The 14,438-nt window shown below is 50.1% G+C and overlaps 2 protein-coding genes across 2 annotated transcripts in view; one reads left to right on the top strand and one right to left on the bottom strand.

Moving 5' to 3' along the window:
- Positions 1-416: 416 nt before the first annotated feature.
- ccdc3a (coiled-coil domain containing 3a) lies at positions 417-6,666 on the top strand. Its single transcript, XM_084701359.1, has 3 exons — positions 417-1,407; positions 1,584-1,758; positions 5,794-6,666. Exons 1-3 carry the CDS (start codon positions 1,007-1,009, stop codon positions 6,094-6,096), a joined length of 879 nt encoding a protein of 292 aa, XP_084557485.1. The 5' UTR covers positions 417-1,006; the 3' UTR covers positions 6,097-6,666.
- Positions 6,667-9,200: 2,534 nt separating this feature from the next.
- The window catches only part of camk1da (calcium/calmodulin-dependent protein kinase 1Da), a 39,852-nt gene continuing 34,614 nt past the window's right edge, over positions 9,201-14,438 (bottom strand). The window contains 5 exon segments of the mRNA XM_084701360.1: positions 9,201-12,956; positions 13,241-13,616; positions 13,931-13,996; positions 13,998-14,019; positions 14,172-14,250. Coding sequence (XP_084557486.1) covers positions 12,835-12,956; positions 13,241-13,616; positions 13,931-13,996; positions 13,998-14,019; positions 14,172-14,250 — 665 coding nt within the window. The 3' untranslated portion in view covers positions 9,201-12,834.

Genomic DNA, 14,438 nt, shown 5'->3' on the forward strand with positions numbered 1-14,438 from the left:
CAGCAGGTGACGCTAAATGTGGTTTGAAATACATGGTTCGAAACTCATTATCAGAGACTGAACACAATAGCCAAGCTTTACATAGTTTACACAACACTAAAGCCTCCTTTCCACCTATAGATAATTACCTCAGCAACTAGGTCAGTTATTATTAATTTGGTGCCACTATTTGTTACTTTTGAACACATCACAGCAGACATTTTAAATGTTCCTTATCAAAAAGTTTGATATACGGTGTTTCAAGTTTGATATCCGCTAACACAACACATACGGATAGGCTTTGGATGTTAAGCCGTCATTGAATTACTTATCAAAAAGTTTGATGAGGAAAATCTGACCAGTGACTTGATTGATTTATAGTCCACACTTTTGCCTATAAACCGCACACCCGTATGCCTAATAAACGTAGTGATTTCCTAACCGTAACTTTTTTTCCTAAAAAGTGATTCATAGTCAATTGTGGTTCTCAGCTGTAGAATTGATTCATTAAACATTTTCACAGATAAAACCAGAGGTTGGTCAATGATTGGCTGACTAAACTTTTGAGCTGTCTGATTGGGTGAGGTGACATCTGAGGTCTGCAGCTTAGAGAGCCTGCAGGAATGTCTCTGAATGGAGACGGACGATGTTGACTGCCGCTGCTGTTACGGGCATCAAAGTTAGACTTTGGACTCTAGGTCAAATATTGCGCACCTAAAGTAGTTGCTTTTGGATCCATCTGGAGCTATGACTGGTCGTCTTTAACGGGGATGTTATCAATACCAAACAAGCTCTAGCAAACAATAACTTGGATGATTGTCTATTGCACCCTTATAATCTGTCATATAACAAAAATGAAATCAGCATCTCACAAAGGATAATACTGGAACTATTGAAACTAACAGACTTTACTTATGTAAGTATGCATTCCTAAATTGTGATTAAAAAAACTGCTTCAAGCGCGGCTTTCTTGGGTCTATGATTAGTGACGCGTAAACTCGGGGAACAACTAACTGCAGAAGTCACCATGCTCTTTGCGTCCCTGCTCCTCGCGCTGGGCTGCGTTACATGGACGTTGGAGAAGACGCACGGATGTCAGCTTCCTACCGAGTGGCGTCCGCTCAGCGAGGGATGCCGCGCGGAGCTCGCGGAGATCATAGTGTATGCCAAGGTGCTTGCCATCCATCGGGAGCCGTTCGGTGGGGGCGAGAACCTCTACAACTCACTGCCGTTCCCGTTTGGGTACGGGTATGAGGGCGCGGAAGAGGGTCTTCTCTATTCGGCGGAGGTAGAGCTCGTGTGCGACCAGGCGTGGGGCAGTATGCTGGAGGTTCCCGCCGGCTCGCGACTCAATCTTACGGGGCTCGGCTACCTGTCGTGTCAGTCGCACACGGTGATGGAGAACTACTCTTATATCTTTTTCCTCCGGTGAGTGAGTGTGTCTTGGTCTTCCAGTCAATCATAATCACAAGACATCTCCTTTCTAACTTTTTATTGCCCTGGCTCTAACATATTGTGTTTACCCTCCCTGGCATTTGGCAAATTTTGACTCTACTAAACATGTTTGTGTTTCCATGGTTTGCATATTTGCGTGTTATGCACAGGATGGATGAGAACTACAACATCCTGCCCCATGGAGTCAACTTCCAGGACGCCATCTTTCCGGACACCCTAGAGAACAGGCGGACGTTCTCCAGCCTGTTCCAGTTCTCCAACTGCACGCATGGCCAGCCCCTGCAGACCTTCACCCCTGAGTGGGATGCCCAAGAGGACAGCAGGGTAGGACCGCCACACTGAGAGAGGAGGGGGGTGAGGGGTGGGGGCAGAAAGAGGAGGGGGGGATGGAGGAGAGAGGGGAGGGGCAGAGAGAGAGAGAGAGAGAGAGATAGAGAGAGAGAGAGAGAGAGAGAGAGAGAGAGAGAGAGAGAGAGAAGGATAATGAGAGAGAGAGAGAGAGAGAGAGAGAGAGAGAGAGAGAGAGAGAGAGAGAGAGAGAGAGAGAGAGAGAGAGAGAGAAGGATAATGAGAGAGAGATGGAGAAAGAGAGAATGGAGGCAGAGGGGACAAGAATGAGAGGGTAGAAGGGGAGAGATTCTCTGTGATAGGTAAGAGGAAGGAGGAAAAGAAAGAAGGGAGGAGAAAGAAAGAGAAGAAAATAGTGGAGGTAAAGAGGTCTTCAGGTCTGAACAGCTGGAAAGATAAATTCAACCTGCTCGTAAAATGTTGACACACGCATGCACGCACACACTCAACACACACACACGCATGCACACAGACAGACACGCAGGCATGCGAGTTGCAAGGCCAGTTATGGAATATATTCAACTCCATATTTTACTGCCCTGTTGCCCCTGGATACGGAGGGTAACTGCAGTCAAGGTTCCAGATGAACATCTGCAGTCATTTTCCTGAGGTGAAATAAGTGACACACACACACACACACACTCCTTGTGTGTGCCTTGACAACTTTGAAAAGTCTAACTTGCCCTTGGTCCTCTGTGCGGACACGATTCTGATACACAGTTTAGTCTCTCGGTCTCTCCGGGTGTGTGTGTGTGTGTGTGTGTGTGTGAGAGAGACCTCAGTCGTATATGGTACACAGGGTCTGGGTGGAAGACAGGGAATCCTAGTGGCTGTGTCAGTGTTGTGTTCAGGATCCTGGGTGGCTGTGTCAGTGTTGTGTTCAGGATCCTGGGTGGCTGTGTCAGTGTTGTGTTCAGGATCCTGGGTGGAATGTTCCCAAACTCAGTCAGAAACACGTTCCTCCACCCTCTCTCTCCCTCCCTCCTCCTGCAGAACATGAACCCACCATGTCAAAGCCAGCACAACACACACACACACTGTTGTGTGCCTTTGTGTAGTGTGCGATTCGAAGGACCTTGTCCTGGACTAGGATGGAAGCGTTTGACCTCTGATAAGGTCAGGTGATTCTATAGGTTGTTCCTGAGATCAGAGGTTAATCATCAGCTTAGAGGAAAGGGTTAACTGTGGATCAACAGTGATGCCTGGGGGTCAGTCCTGTTTTGGTGTAGAGCCACCTCACCCATCCTAGCCACACAGCTGAGGGAAGGGGCTAAGTGTTGAAATGGTATCTAGCCGTGCCTAAGACAAGCGTTACGGCTTTGGACACTGACAGCGTTGACGTGTGGCACCTCAGAAGTACAGTCGATTGATCGTGTTTTTACCACGGAGTGTGCGACACCACGGGTGTCGGGTTTCAAGCTGAGGATCTAGGGAGTGAGAGGTCAAAGGTCAGGGGTTTAATACCACGGTGCGACTTGAGCCAGAATGTGGACAAGCAGAGGTGGTGACCTCAGGGTCGTGAATAGGTGTGTCACTATGGCTAAGCAGATGTCTCTCTGTGTCTGTGTGTTGGTGTGTGTGTCAGCTTTGTTAGTTGCACAACAAAGTGACTATCCCACACACACACACACACACACACACACGCACACACAGACACACACTCTGGTGTAGACTCCTGTGTGGGGTGGACCCCCAAGATGGGGGATGTGAGTGGCGGGCTGGGAGAGACGTAGGGACAGCAAGGTGGGCTCAGTCTGCTCCCTGTGTGTTCCTGTGAGAACGCTGATGTTCCAGACAGACACACACGCAGCCTAGGGCGGCCCCCGCCACACAGAGCACCTTGACTTCCACACAAACCCCTCAATTAGCATCTAAACCCCTCTTATCCACCACGCACAGTTCCGGAGCACCCTGGAATCTATGGACGCTTGGTTCTTGGAATTCCTCTCAGCGTTCCGGAACTGCTCCGAGAAGAATGCTGCCCGTTTAAGACTTCCTCTCCTTTATTACCGAGCAACTATTGAGGAATGAAAGAGAGGGATGGGGTGAAAGGAAAGAGAGTGTGTGAGAGAGAGACATGGGGAGAGATACAGAGAGACAGAGAGAGAAAGATGGGGATCTAGATTGAGATGGTACAGTTAAGCTGGAGAGAGTAAGAATTGGCTCTTGCTGGTGGTCTTAAGGCTGCCTCCCAGAGACGGCCTCTTAAGGACAGAGGTTTGCTGTCCTGTCTGCTCTGAACTGTGGTAGTAGCCTACCCTGGTCCTACTGTAGGATCTCTCTATGTCTCTGAAACTATCTCTTCTACAAGTGTACAGATGCACCGCCAGTCACTCAGACACACACACACACACACACACACACACAGACGGTGGTTAGTTTAAGGTTTTACAGCTGCTAAGAGTCTGTTAGGGAAATGGCCTCAGGTTAGGTCAAAGGGCAGGTGTGTGTGTGTGCGTGTATGTGAACGTGTGTGTGTGTGAGTTGATGTTTGGACAGATGACCAGCAGGTAACACTCAGATGTTTTGACAGGTGGTGGGGGCGGAGCTTAGTTTAGGCTGATGTCCCCAAAGGGCCCGAACCCTGAAACGCACTAAGGACTTTCACTTTTTTTTTTACCACACACACCCTCACACACACCCTCACACACACCCTCACACACACACACCCTCACACACACCCTCACACAGACCCTCACACACACACCCTCACACACACACATTCACACACACCCTCACACACACCCTCACACACACACCCTCACACACACCCTCACACGCACCCTCACACGTATGCACACTTGCACCACAGTCATTTGGATTGCAGGAGCTTTTTTTTTTGAGTTCTAACAGTACAATAGGCTGAGAAGGAGATTATTTGGATTGAGTTTTCCACAGGCCTGCGTGCACACACAGTTCCGCAGGGGCCCTCACCCCTGTCGACCTGCACATTGTGGCACGGGATTGGGATGGGGGTTAGAAGAGAGGCCATGCGCCACCAATGAGCTGGAAAATTGGGGCCCCTTGTACATGACTAAATCCAGTACTGTAGCCAGGGTCTGGGGACACCCCACAGTCCTTCACACAATAACTCAACACAATAATAAAATGTTCATAACTGGCACCCCTACTAGACACAGTGACCCTCCACAAAGCCATCTCTCCACCCTGTAACCCCTACAGTCTGGGCACACATACACACCACTCACACACACACACACACATCACATGGTAGAAGCAGCAGTAGAGGAGCGTTAGGAAACACATGCAGGAGCTGCGGGGAGCCAATGAGAGGATGATGTCACCGGGCTCCCACGCTCCCCTCTGATGCCAGCACACCAGATAGCAACTGGCAAGCTGTCTGAACAAACAGGCTCACAGCCTTGACCCCCCCTTCTCCCTTAAGAACTCTCCGTCTCTCTCACTTTGTCCATCCGTCTCTGCCCAATCCTCCATCTCTCACCTCCCTCCCTCCCTCCCTCCCCGATGCCTTGCTCCTTCTCTGTCTTTCTGCTGTCCCCTCTTCCCCATCTCTTTTTCTTGTCCTCTTCCCCTCCCCTCCTCCTCCTCCTCCTCCCTCCTCCTCCTCCTCCTCCTTTCCTCCTCCTCCTCCCCCCTCCCTCCTCCTCCTCCTCCTCCTCCTCCTCCTCCTCCTCCTCCTCCTCCTCCTCCTCCTCCTCCTCCTCCTCCTCTCCTCCTCCCCCCTCCTCCTCCTCCTCCCTCCCTCCCTCCCTCCCTCCCTCCCTCCCTCCCTCCCTCCCTCCCTCCCTCCCTCCCTCCCTCCCTCCCTCCCTCCCTCCCTCCCTCCCTCCCTCCCTCCCTCCCTCCCTCCCTCCCTCCCTCCTCCTCTTCCTCCTCCTCTTCCTCCTCCTCCTCCCTCCCTCCTCCCCCTCCCTCCTCCTCCTCCTCCCCTCCTCCTCCTCCTCCTCCTCCCCTCCCTCCTCCTCCCCTCCTCATACTCCTCCTCCTCCTACCCCCCTCTTCCTCCCCTCCTCCTCCTCTCCTCTGCAGCTGCTGTGCTCCTCGGTGCAGGGGGCTCTGTTCCAGGAGGAGGAGAAGGGCAGGAGGCTCCAGGAGAAGCTGGAGCAGCAGGAGAGGAGGGGCCGGCAGCTGAAGGAGCGAGTGCGGAAGGTGAAGCGCTCGCTCCGCAACGCCAAGAAGAGCGCCCGCCGGGCGGAGCAGGAACTGCAGGAGCTCCGCAATAGGCTGAAGGAGGCGGAGAGGAGGGCGGGGCGTCACCTCAACGCCATCTCGCTGGAGGAGGACACGCCCCCCCGGTATGAGGCGGGGCTCCGCCCCCGAGCCAAGCTGTGAGACAGAGCAGACAGAGAGCAAGGCTGCTGGCAGTCTGGAACACATGGCTCACACACACACACACTTATATACACACACACTTATATACACACACACACACACTTATGCAGACACACACACCTATGCACACACGCACACACACAAACTTATACGCACGCCCACACACACGCACTGTACTTGTATACAGTACTTGCTTTCACAGGGAAACATATTCATACTAACAGTCACAACAACATTTGAAGTGAACACCCACATAAAGCAACTGCCTTGGTTCTGCCATAATTGTACTCAAATACTATGATACCATGCATCCATAAGCTGAATGCTGTTGTCTTTCCATTAGTGTGTACAGTATGAATGGAGAGAAAGAGAGAAATGAGAGAGAAATGGTGGGAGGAAGGAAGGAGAGTGTGTGATGAATACAGTGTTGGAATGAATAGACATTAGATCCACATATTGCCTGTCTGAGTCTCTTTGCGTCCTGAATGTGTTGGGATGTAGTGTTTTGTAATTTTTTACATGAATGTATTTCTGATATTCCAAATAAAACATACATTTGTCAGATACTAATGTTAGACTGTTGTTTTATTCAGACTTCAGAGCTTTTTTAGTGGCAAGAGAGATGAGCTTCAGAGAGAGAGAGAGGGGGCAGAGAGAGAGGGAGAGAAAGAGAGAGAGAGAGGAGAGAGACAGAGAGAGAGGAGAGAGAGAGAGAGAGAGAGAGAGAGAGAGAGAGGGGAGAGAGAGAGAGAGGGGGGAGGGGGGGAGAGAGAGGTAGAGAGAGAGAGAGACAAAGAGGGGAGAGGGGGGAGAGAGAGGAGAGACTCTGGAGAGATGTGGGCTGATGTTAGAGGGCTCCTAATGGGTTTCCCTCTCTCCTCCAGGCATGGGGCGTCCAAGCCAGATGTACCTCCCCCACAGACACACAAACACAGTTTCCGTCTCTTTCACACACGCTTTCTCAAACACACACACACTTTGTATTTCTCAACAACACATTCAAACACATTCCAAAACTCCTCCCTCATCTTTCTCTCTCTCTCACACACACACACACACACACACACACTCCGTGTCCCTGTCTTTGTCCTAACTCATGAACCCCATCACACAGTCCCTGCACTCAATCACCGTCTGGCTCTCTGAGGACGGTAAAATAAATATCTGCATCGGACTGCTCTCCTGCCCCCCTTGGACAAGGGGGGACAATACACACACACACACACACACACTCCTAATCTCATTAGCTCTCGTAAGTACGCACAAACACACACACACACACACACACTCATATCTGACCTCCTCCTCTCTCCTGGCCGGCAGGCTACGGTGGTGACACTGAGCAGAATGGAATGTGCTTTTCTGGGCAGGAGAGAAGGAGAGGGAAAGAGGGAAAGACAGCAGGACTACACTGAAGTATTTCTTTAATTCTGCCTTCATAACAACCCCTGGAAGGATCCTTCCGCTTGCTGGATGGTCTGACAGTGTCCGGTCCTGAGAAAATCCTCCTCATCTCTGAGGGAGAGGAGGAGAGGAGATGAGAGAGATGAGGAGAGGAGGAGAGGGAGGAAAGAAGGAGAGTGAGGAGAGGAGGAGAGAGAGGAGAGGAGAGGGAGGAGAGGAGGAGAAGAGGGAAGAGAGGGAGGAGAGGAGGAGAGGGAGGAAAGGAGGAGAGAGAGGAGAGAAGGAGAGGGAGGAGAGGAGGAGAGGAGGAGAGGGAAGAAAGAAGGAGAGGGAGGAGAGGGAGGAGAGGGAGGAGAGGGAGGAGAGAAGGAGAGGAGAGAAGGAGAGAGGAGATAAAAAGAGGGAGGAGAGGAGAAAAGGAGAGGAGAAGGAGAGAAGGAAATGAGGAGAAGAGAAAAAGAGGAGAGAACAGAGGCGTGGTTAAAGGGAGGGTCAGAGGAGGGTTGAGGACATTGTGTGAGTCTCGGTGCATCAGCAGGATGGTTCACCCACACCCAGGCCGGGTCCCACCAGACTAGAGAAGGGCTGGACCCGAGGACAGAGAGGAGGTGAAGTGGAGGGAGGAGGACAGGAGGAGGGAGGTCATTTCAGGAGACTTTAGTTTTTCTGCTTCCTCTATAGGACCCCCTGAAGAGAATGGAGTGGTGAGGTGGAGATTGTGTGTGTATTTCTGTGTGTGTGTCAATATCTATGATGTGTCCAGAGCATTCCTTTGGCCTGAGCAAAATTAACAAATAGTGAGGGTTGTTAGAAGGGGCGTGAGGGAGGGAGAGAGAAAGAGAAAGCAAATAAGAGATCAATAGAGAGAGAGAGAGCAATGGAGAAAGATAAATAAAACTAAAGGAAAAGGAGAATAAACAGTTGAGGGAATGTGCTTTCATCAGACTGAGGATTCTGTAGGTGAAAGGTTAAAGGTGAAAGGTTAGGCTTTTGGGATCTGGGTTGTGCGTTCGTCCGTCTCGGAGGTTTAAGGTTTTCTCAAGCGTCTGCAACAGAGGCCACTATCCAGAAACACTTTTACCAGTTAAGGCGCAAGAGCACTTATCTATAATGACTATGATTAACCTTAACACAAGCAATTCCACAGTGGAAAATACACCATTACACACCGGCTCCAAACCTGCCCTGGGGAGAACACAGGGGGACGGTCTACTTATGTCATTACAACCAGCCAGGAATCCAACCACCAGCTTTGTTGACGCCTGGGGGGAGGGGCTTCATTTAGCCATGAAGGCATCCTGTAAACGTAGGCCCCAAGTGTGTGACCCTCTGTTCTGGCGGACCGGTAGGTTCATCTAGTACTTGACGAGGTTCTGTGAGGAACATCTGCCCAACGTCAGGGGAACGTCTGTCTGCCTCCTGTCTGGGGAACGTCCGTCAGAGGAATCTGGTGTCTGTTGAACATCTGTCATGTGTAGGATATGCTGTCTTTTAATAGGTCTGCGTGTGTGTATTTGTGTGTGTCCTGGGCCATATCATCTCTGATCCGGTGTAAAAGTTAGAGGTCAACCAACCAGACAAAAGAGAGATATTTTTTGCGGAAGCTTTGATCTGTTTGGAGTCTAATCCATGAGTTTAAACACGTCTGAGAGTCTGAAACACACACACACTCAAACAAATAAAAACCCAATTACAATCACTTCATGATCATTCAGGATTTATTTGAGGAGAAGAACAAAATAAAAGTAATACAATCAGTCATTCTGGCCTCTGTTGTTGTCACGGTAACGCTGTTATGTGCACATGATTGTCAAAGGCATACACAAGCACATTAACAGAAGGCCATCTTCATCATCATCATCATCATCATCATCATCATCATCACCACAGCACAGAGAGAGAGGCGGCGACAGGATGGTCGCATGACATGGAGGCCAAACTTGACATTGCCACGCCAACGCCAAACTCGACGTTGCCACGCCAACACACAAGATGAAGGTGGTCTTGGTCTCATGCAGTGAGTAAGTACGGCCCGCCGTAGGGGCTCTTTTCTGGGCCGCGGCCCGGGGAAAGCCCCAGGCTCTGAGGCCTACACAGGTACTCCTTTAGTTACAGATACACATACAAGGACATATAAGGTGATGCATACTTGTGGAGCTGAACTCTCCAAGCATTTTTAAACATGCTTGAATTGTTCTTTTACGAAATAGTTTGCATTTGTATAATTTTTTTTTACATCTTCTCCAGATCTCATGAGGGTTGATCGTGAAAGGGTTGTGAAGTTGCTGTTGTCGAAGCTCCTTCGCTGTGGCAACAGCGAGCTCAGGGCTGAGAAACAGCACAGGCGACAGGCAGATGTGAGGATGGTGAATCGGTAGAGTTTTTAAAACAGTGGCTGTCGTTGCAGCTTTCACGTTTACACATGTTAGGAAACCGAAGCTTGAGTTTACAGAACAGTGTGTGTGGGGAAAACAGATGACTAACACTCCAGTAAAAAAAAAAACGATATTGTTTAGAACACGATGGCAGATCGTCTGTGGTGTGGATGGAGTTACAAGTGTTTTCCACATGCTGTTATAAACAAGCGATTTGGAGGGGGCGGAGAATCTTTTTGAACACAACACAAATTTTCCGCGCGGCGAGATGACATGTAGCGTAAAGTAAATGCAAACACGCGAATTTGCGTCTTTTTCAAAAATTTTGCTTGACGCTGTGTCACTCGAATAATTTGCTTCGCTTTTGGTGTGAACACATTTTAAGAGAATACAATCGCCACCCTCCACCCCACGCCCACAGAAAAACACACTTCCCGAACAGCACAACATTCTTTAAGGTTACCTTGAAAATTATCATTCATATTCACAGTTTATTTACAATACCTTTTTTTGGTGGATACTCATATCAGAAAAAAATACACATAATTTTTGATAAAAATAAATCATGACAACATAAATGCGTTGGTTGGTGGAGCCCTAAAGTCAATTATCTTCCCCATGTTCCCACCACCCCTCGACAAGACACACACACACACACACACACTGTATCAATACACAAGCATTCACACACAAACACAGGTACACTCAGACAAGGGGATGGCATCCAACTAAATGAGGGCCCGTAACTAAGTTACGAGTCTCAGTTTTCAAGCTTCTTGTTGCCAGGTTACTATGAAGACGAACACAGTCATTATGGAGGGTGGGGAGAGGACAGAGTGATGGGGATCAAGAATATGACAGGAAAGAGCGGGGAGACGATTGGAAGGGAAGGAGGGTGAAAAAAGAGAAAATCACTTCCCCTCTGATAGGTTGCAGTTCAGTTTGTGTTCAGCCCTTGGTTTGAGATCCTTTCGCTCCGAAAGGAGTGGCTTGATATGCAGATAACACAGCCAAGGGTCTTCACCTTCACACGGGCAAGACTAGCCGTTCTGTCTGCCCACCTGGAACATCTAAAATGCCTTGAAACTCAACATGTTCCGGACAGGTTCTCCTAGGGACTCCTCCTTGCTGTTGCGTCAGATGGTTCCACTAGTTCAGATCTTCACAGTAGACCTTCCTGACCACAGCACTGTCTTTGGCTCTATTTCACACGGACGGGACATTTTACACTGACGTTCTGTAAAGGGATAGTTAGATTTGCATCAAATAGACACGGTGTGCTCTCTCGCATATCGCATTCTGACATGTGGGGAGCCTAGCTACTATGGCAGATGCTGCAAACTCAGGACGTCTCCAGACTACACACACACACACACACACACACAGGAACCACCAGACCTGGTTAGCCCTACACTTGCTCTATGGCACCTCACAGCCCTATCTGGTCTCTGGCCAACACATCTGTGTGACTCAGTCTGGCTCTGAGAGACCAGAGGATACAGGAGGTTTCTGTCAGGAGGTACAAACCCATTTAGAAACACGATCGACTACAGTTGAGCGATCCCTTTAAACGCGTCGCCGACCAATCACCTGGCCGGAAACGAGCGCGGGCGGTTGCCAAGGAAACCAAGGGTCACGGCATAGCCTGACTGAGCTGAGGAACTCCCTGAGAACTGGAGCTGGGGGCGCAGGGTGATGATGTCATCCCGACGGGCTCACCTCGCGAGGCCATGGCTTCGTTATGCTATTGGTTGGAATTGGGGGAAAGGGGGTGTGGCTTAAGAGCTCCACCGTGGTGGATCCGAAGCTACGATTGAAAAGCAGAGAGGCCCCACTCACAGTCTCCTTCAGATCTTCAGATCAGGGACCTTTACTCAACACATCCAGGTCCTGGGCTAGGAAACACCTGCTGCTTGGCCACTGACGCGTTCAAATGTTAGCGTACGGCTTGCTATCCTAAATCTGCAGCGCATTTTATAGTTTCTACATGTGGTATATCTATACCTGCCACTCTAACGTGAGAGACTATCCTGTCCACGACTCTCTCCACATCTTAAACCTGCGATGCCTTAGAATGACCTGTATTTACGACCCTCAAAGGGCGATTATTATAAAAGTCTTAGAAAGTAAGAAAATAAAGAAACATTCCGCATGTTTCCACAGCAGAGAATTCCTCCGATGCTCTGATGTCAGTCTGGACAGCTTGTTACCATCTCTACTCCCTGCCTGATGAGTCCTCCTGGATGAGGAGGCTAATTACTGCTAGTTCTACAAACGTTATCTGGGTCTGAGAAATCATCCAACCCTCCTGTGCAAATGGGTCAAATCTCCTAACATGACACCACTGAACAGTCATATGGTACTAATAAAGCACTTTCTTAAAACATGTGCACAACACAAACAAGCAAATGGGGAAAAACAATTACTGAACAAGCGAGAGAAAAAGGAGGGGTCTAAATCAGAATGAAAAGTCCCAGCTTATAACTGTCAACCCATGACAGAAACAAGTGTGAAGAATTTGGAGCGTTGCTGATGGAAGGACTAGATCAGATGGAAGCTAAGGGAATTCCATCACGTCAAGGAGTTCCGTTGACGATGACAGACACGACCCTGACCCTATCACTGACCCAGCCCAAGCTCTATGGTCCCACCCCCACCTAAGAGCAGCCAATCATAGCTGGTCCAAGTAAATCGGTTCGGTGTCGATGTCTCAGGTAACCAACATGTTCTCCAGGCAGTGGGAGGAGCAAGGGCAGATGGTGAGAATGCTGTGTTGTGATTGGTGGGATGACAAAGACAGTTTTTTTTTTGGGCCCTCGCAGTCCTCCTTGGTGGTGTGGAGGGGAGGGGCTAGGCTCGGGGGAGGGGCATGGGTTGGAGGGGGGAGGGGTGTTCTAACCTCCCCCCCCCCATCTCACAGCGGGGTGGCCTCCCAGCTTGCTCCCCGAGGAATCTGACGTCACTTTGTCCCAGTCATCACCGTGGCAACCGCGGAGGGGCGTGGCCGGGTAAGCTCCGCCCCGGTGACAGAGGAGGAGGTGGCGGATGCCAGGCTGTAGGAGGGGGGCGGGGCTGTGGCACCTGCGGGGGGGGGGTGTGTGTGTGGGGGGTGTAGGAGGAAGGAGGGAGAGAGGGAAGGAGGAAGGAGAGAGAGAAGGAGAGAAGGAAGGTGGGGGAAGGCAGTGTGAGAAAGAGTTAGAGAGCATTACAAACACAAAAACATACAAGACACAAAATATATTTGATATATTTGAGACTTGGAATGTCTCAAAAACATCAGAAGCATGTTGGAAAGTGAGTCTCAGAATGTGTGTTTTGATGTTTATAGTATGTGTACACACTCCTGTCTACCAAGCAGCACTCACCGTCCTTGAGGGCTAGGATGGAAGTGTCCGTGGATGGAATCTTGATCAGGGCTGCTTTGGGGCTGTGGTTCTGGGGCTGGGTTTCCGTCTGGATTTGGTTGGTGGTCTGGGTCTGGGACTGGGACTGGATTTGGGACTGGGCCTGGGCCTGGGGCTGGATTTGGGACTGGGCCTGGGGCTGGATGCTGGTCAGGTTGGGGCATGCCGGCACAGGAGTCTGAGTAGGTGCCTTGGTGGTGTTATTGGTGGTCTGGCCCTGGCCCTGGTTCTGGCCCTGGTTTTGCCGCTGTTTGCTGAGAGGATTGGAGGCGTCCATGCTGCTGCCCAGCTGCAGTCTACGCATGTGACGCACCACAGCAGTGGCATTGAACGCTTGCTGAGACAGAGAGAGAGAGACAAAGAGTGAGACAGAGAGAGAGAGAGAGAGAGAGAGAGAGAGAGAGAGAGAGAGAGAGACAGAGAGAGACAGAGAGAGAGAGAGACAGAGAGAGAGAGACAGAGAGAGAGACAGAGAGAAAGAGAGAGAGAGAGAGAGAGAGAGACAGAGAGAGACAGAGAGAGAGACAGAGAGAGAGACAGAGAGAGAGACAGAGAGAGAGAGACAGAGAGAGACAGAGACAGAGAGACAGAGTCAGAGAGAGGTTTAAGCATTTTGTGTTTGTAATGCTGAAGAGTTTGAAGCACACCTACCCTCCACTTGCTCTTGGCAAAGTTCTTGCGGATCTGCCTGCTGACAGACTCATGGATGTTCTTGCAGAAGGGCTGTACCTCCAGAGATCCTGACACACATAAATACACTGTGCTTACACTGCATACTGTTATATAACCTATAGTCTGATTATACTGGCAGACTGTTCACTGGACACCTTCTGAAGCTGTTGAGTGTGAGCGTGTTGGAGTGTGTGTGTGTGTGTGTGAGAGAGTCTCTCACCAGGGGTGTCTGAGAGCCTGGTCACAGGTGTAACGTTTGTCTGGATCCTTCTCCATTAGACTGCTGATGAAGTCCTTGGCTGTTCAAAAGGTCACACATGAACATCAGTGAACGCAATACTGCGTTGAATCAAAACTCTCCAGGAGCACAAATCTGACAGAGATCCTAGATGTTGTCAGAGACTTCAGGGTCCTGTGACAGCTGAGACACGTGTCTGGTCAGCTGTCTGGCTCTTCCCTGCTCTCCAGCTCAGCTCCCAGACAGACA

The sequence above is a fragment of the Hypomesus nipponensis genome, chromosome 7, assembly GCF_054491055.1.
Source record: "Hypomesus nipponensis isolate SF chromosome 7, ASM5449105v1, whole genome shotgun sequence".
Taxonomy (NCBI): Eukaryota; Metazoa; Chordata; class Actinopteri; order Osmeriformes; family Osmeridae; genus Hypomesus; species Hypomesus nipponensis.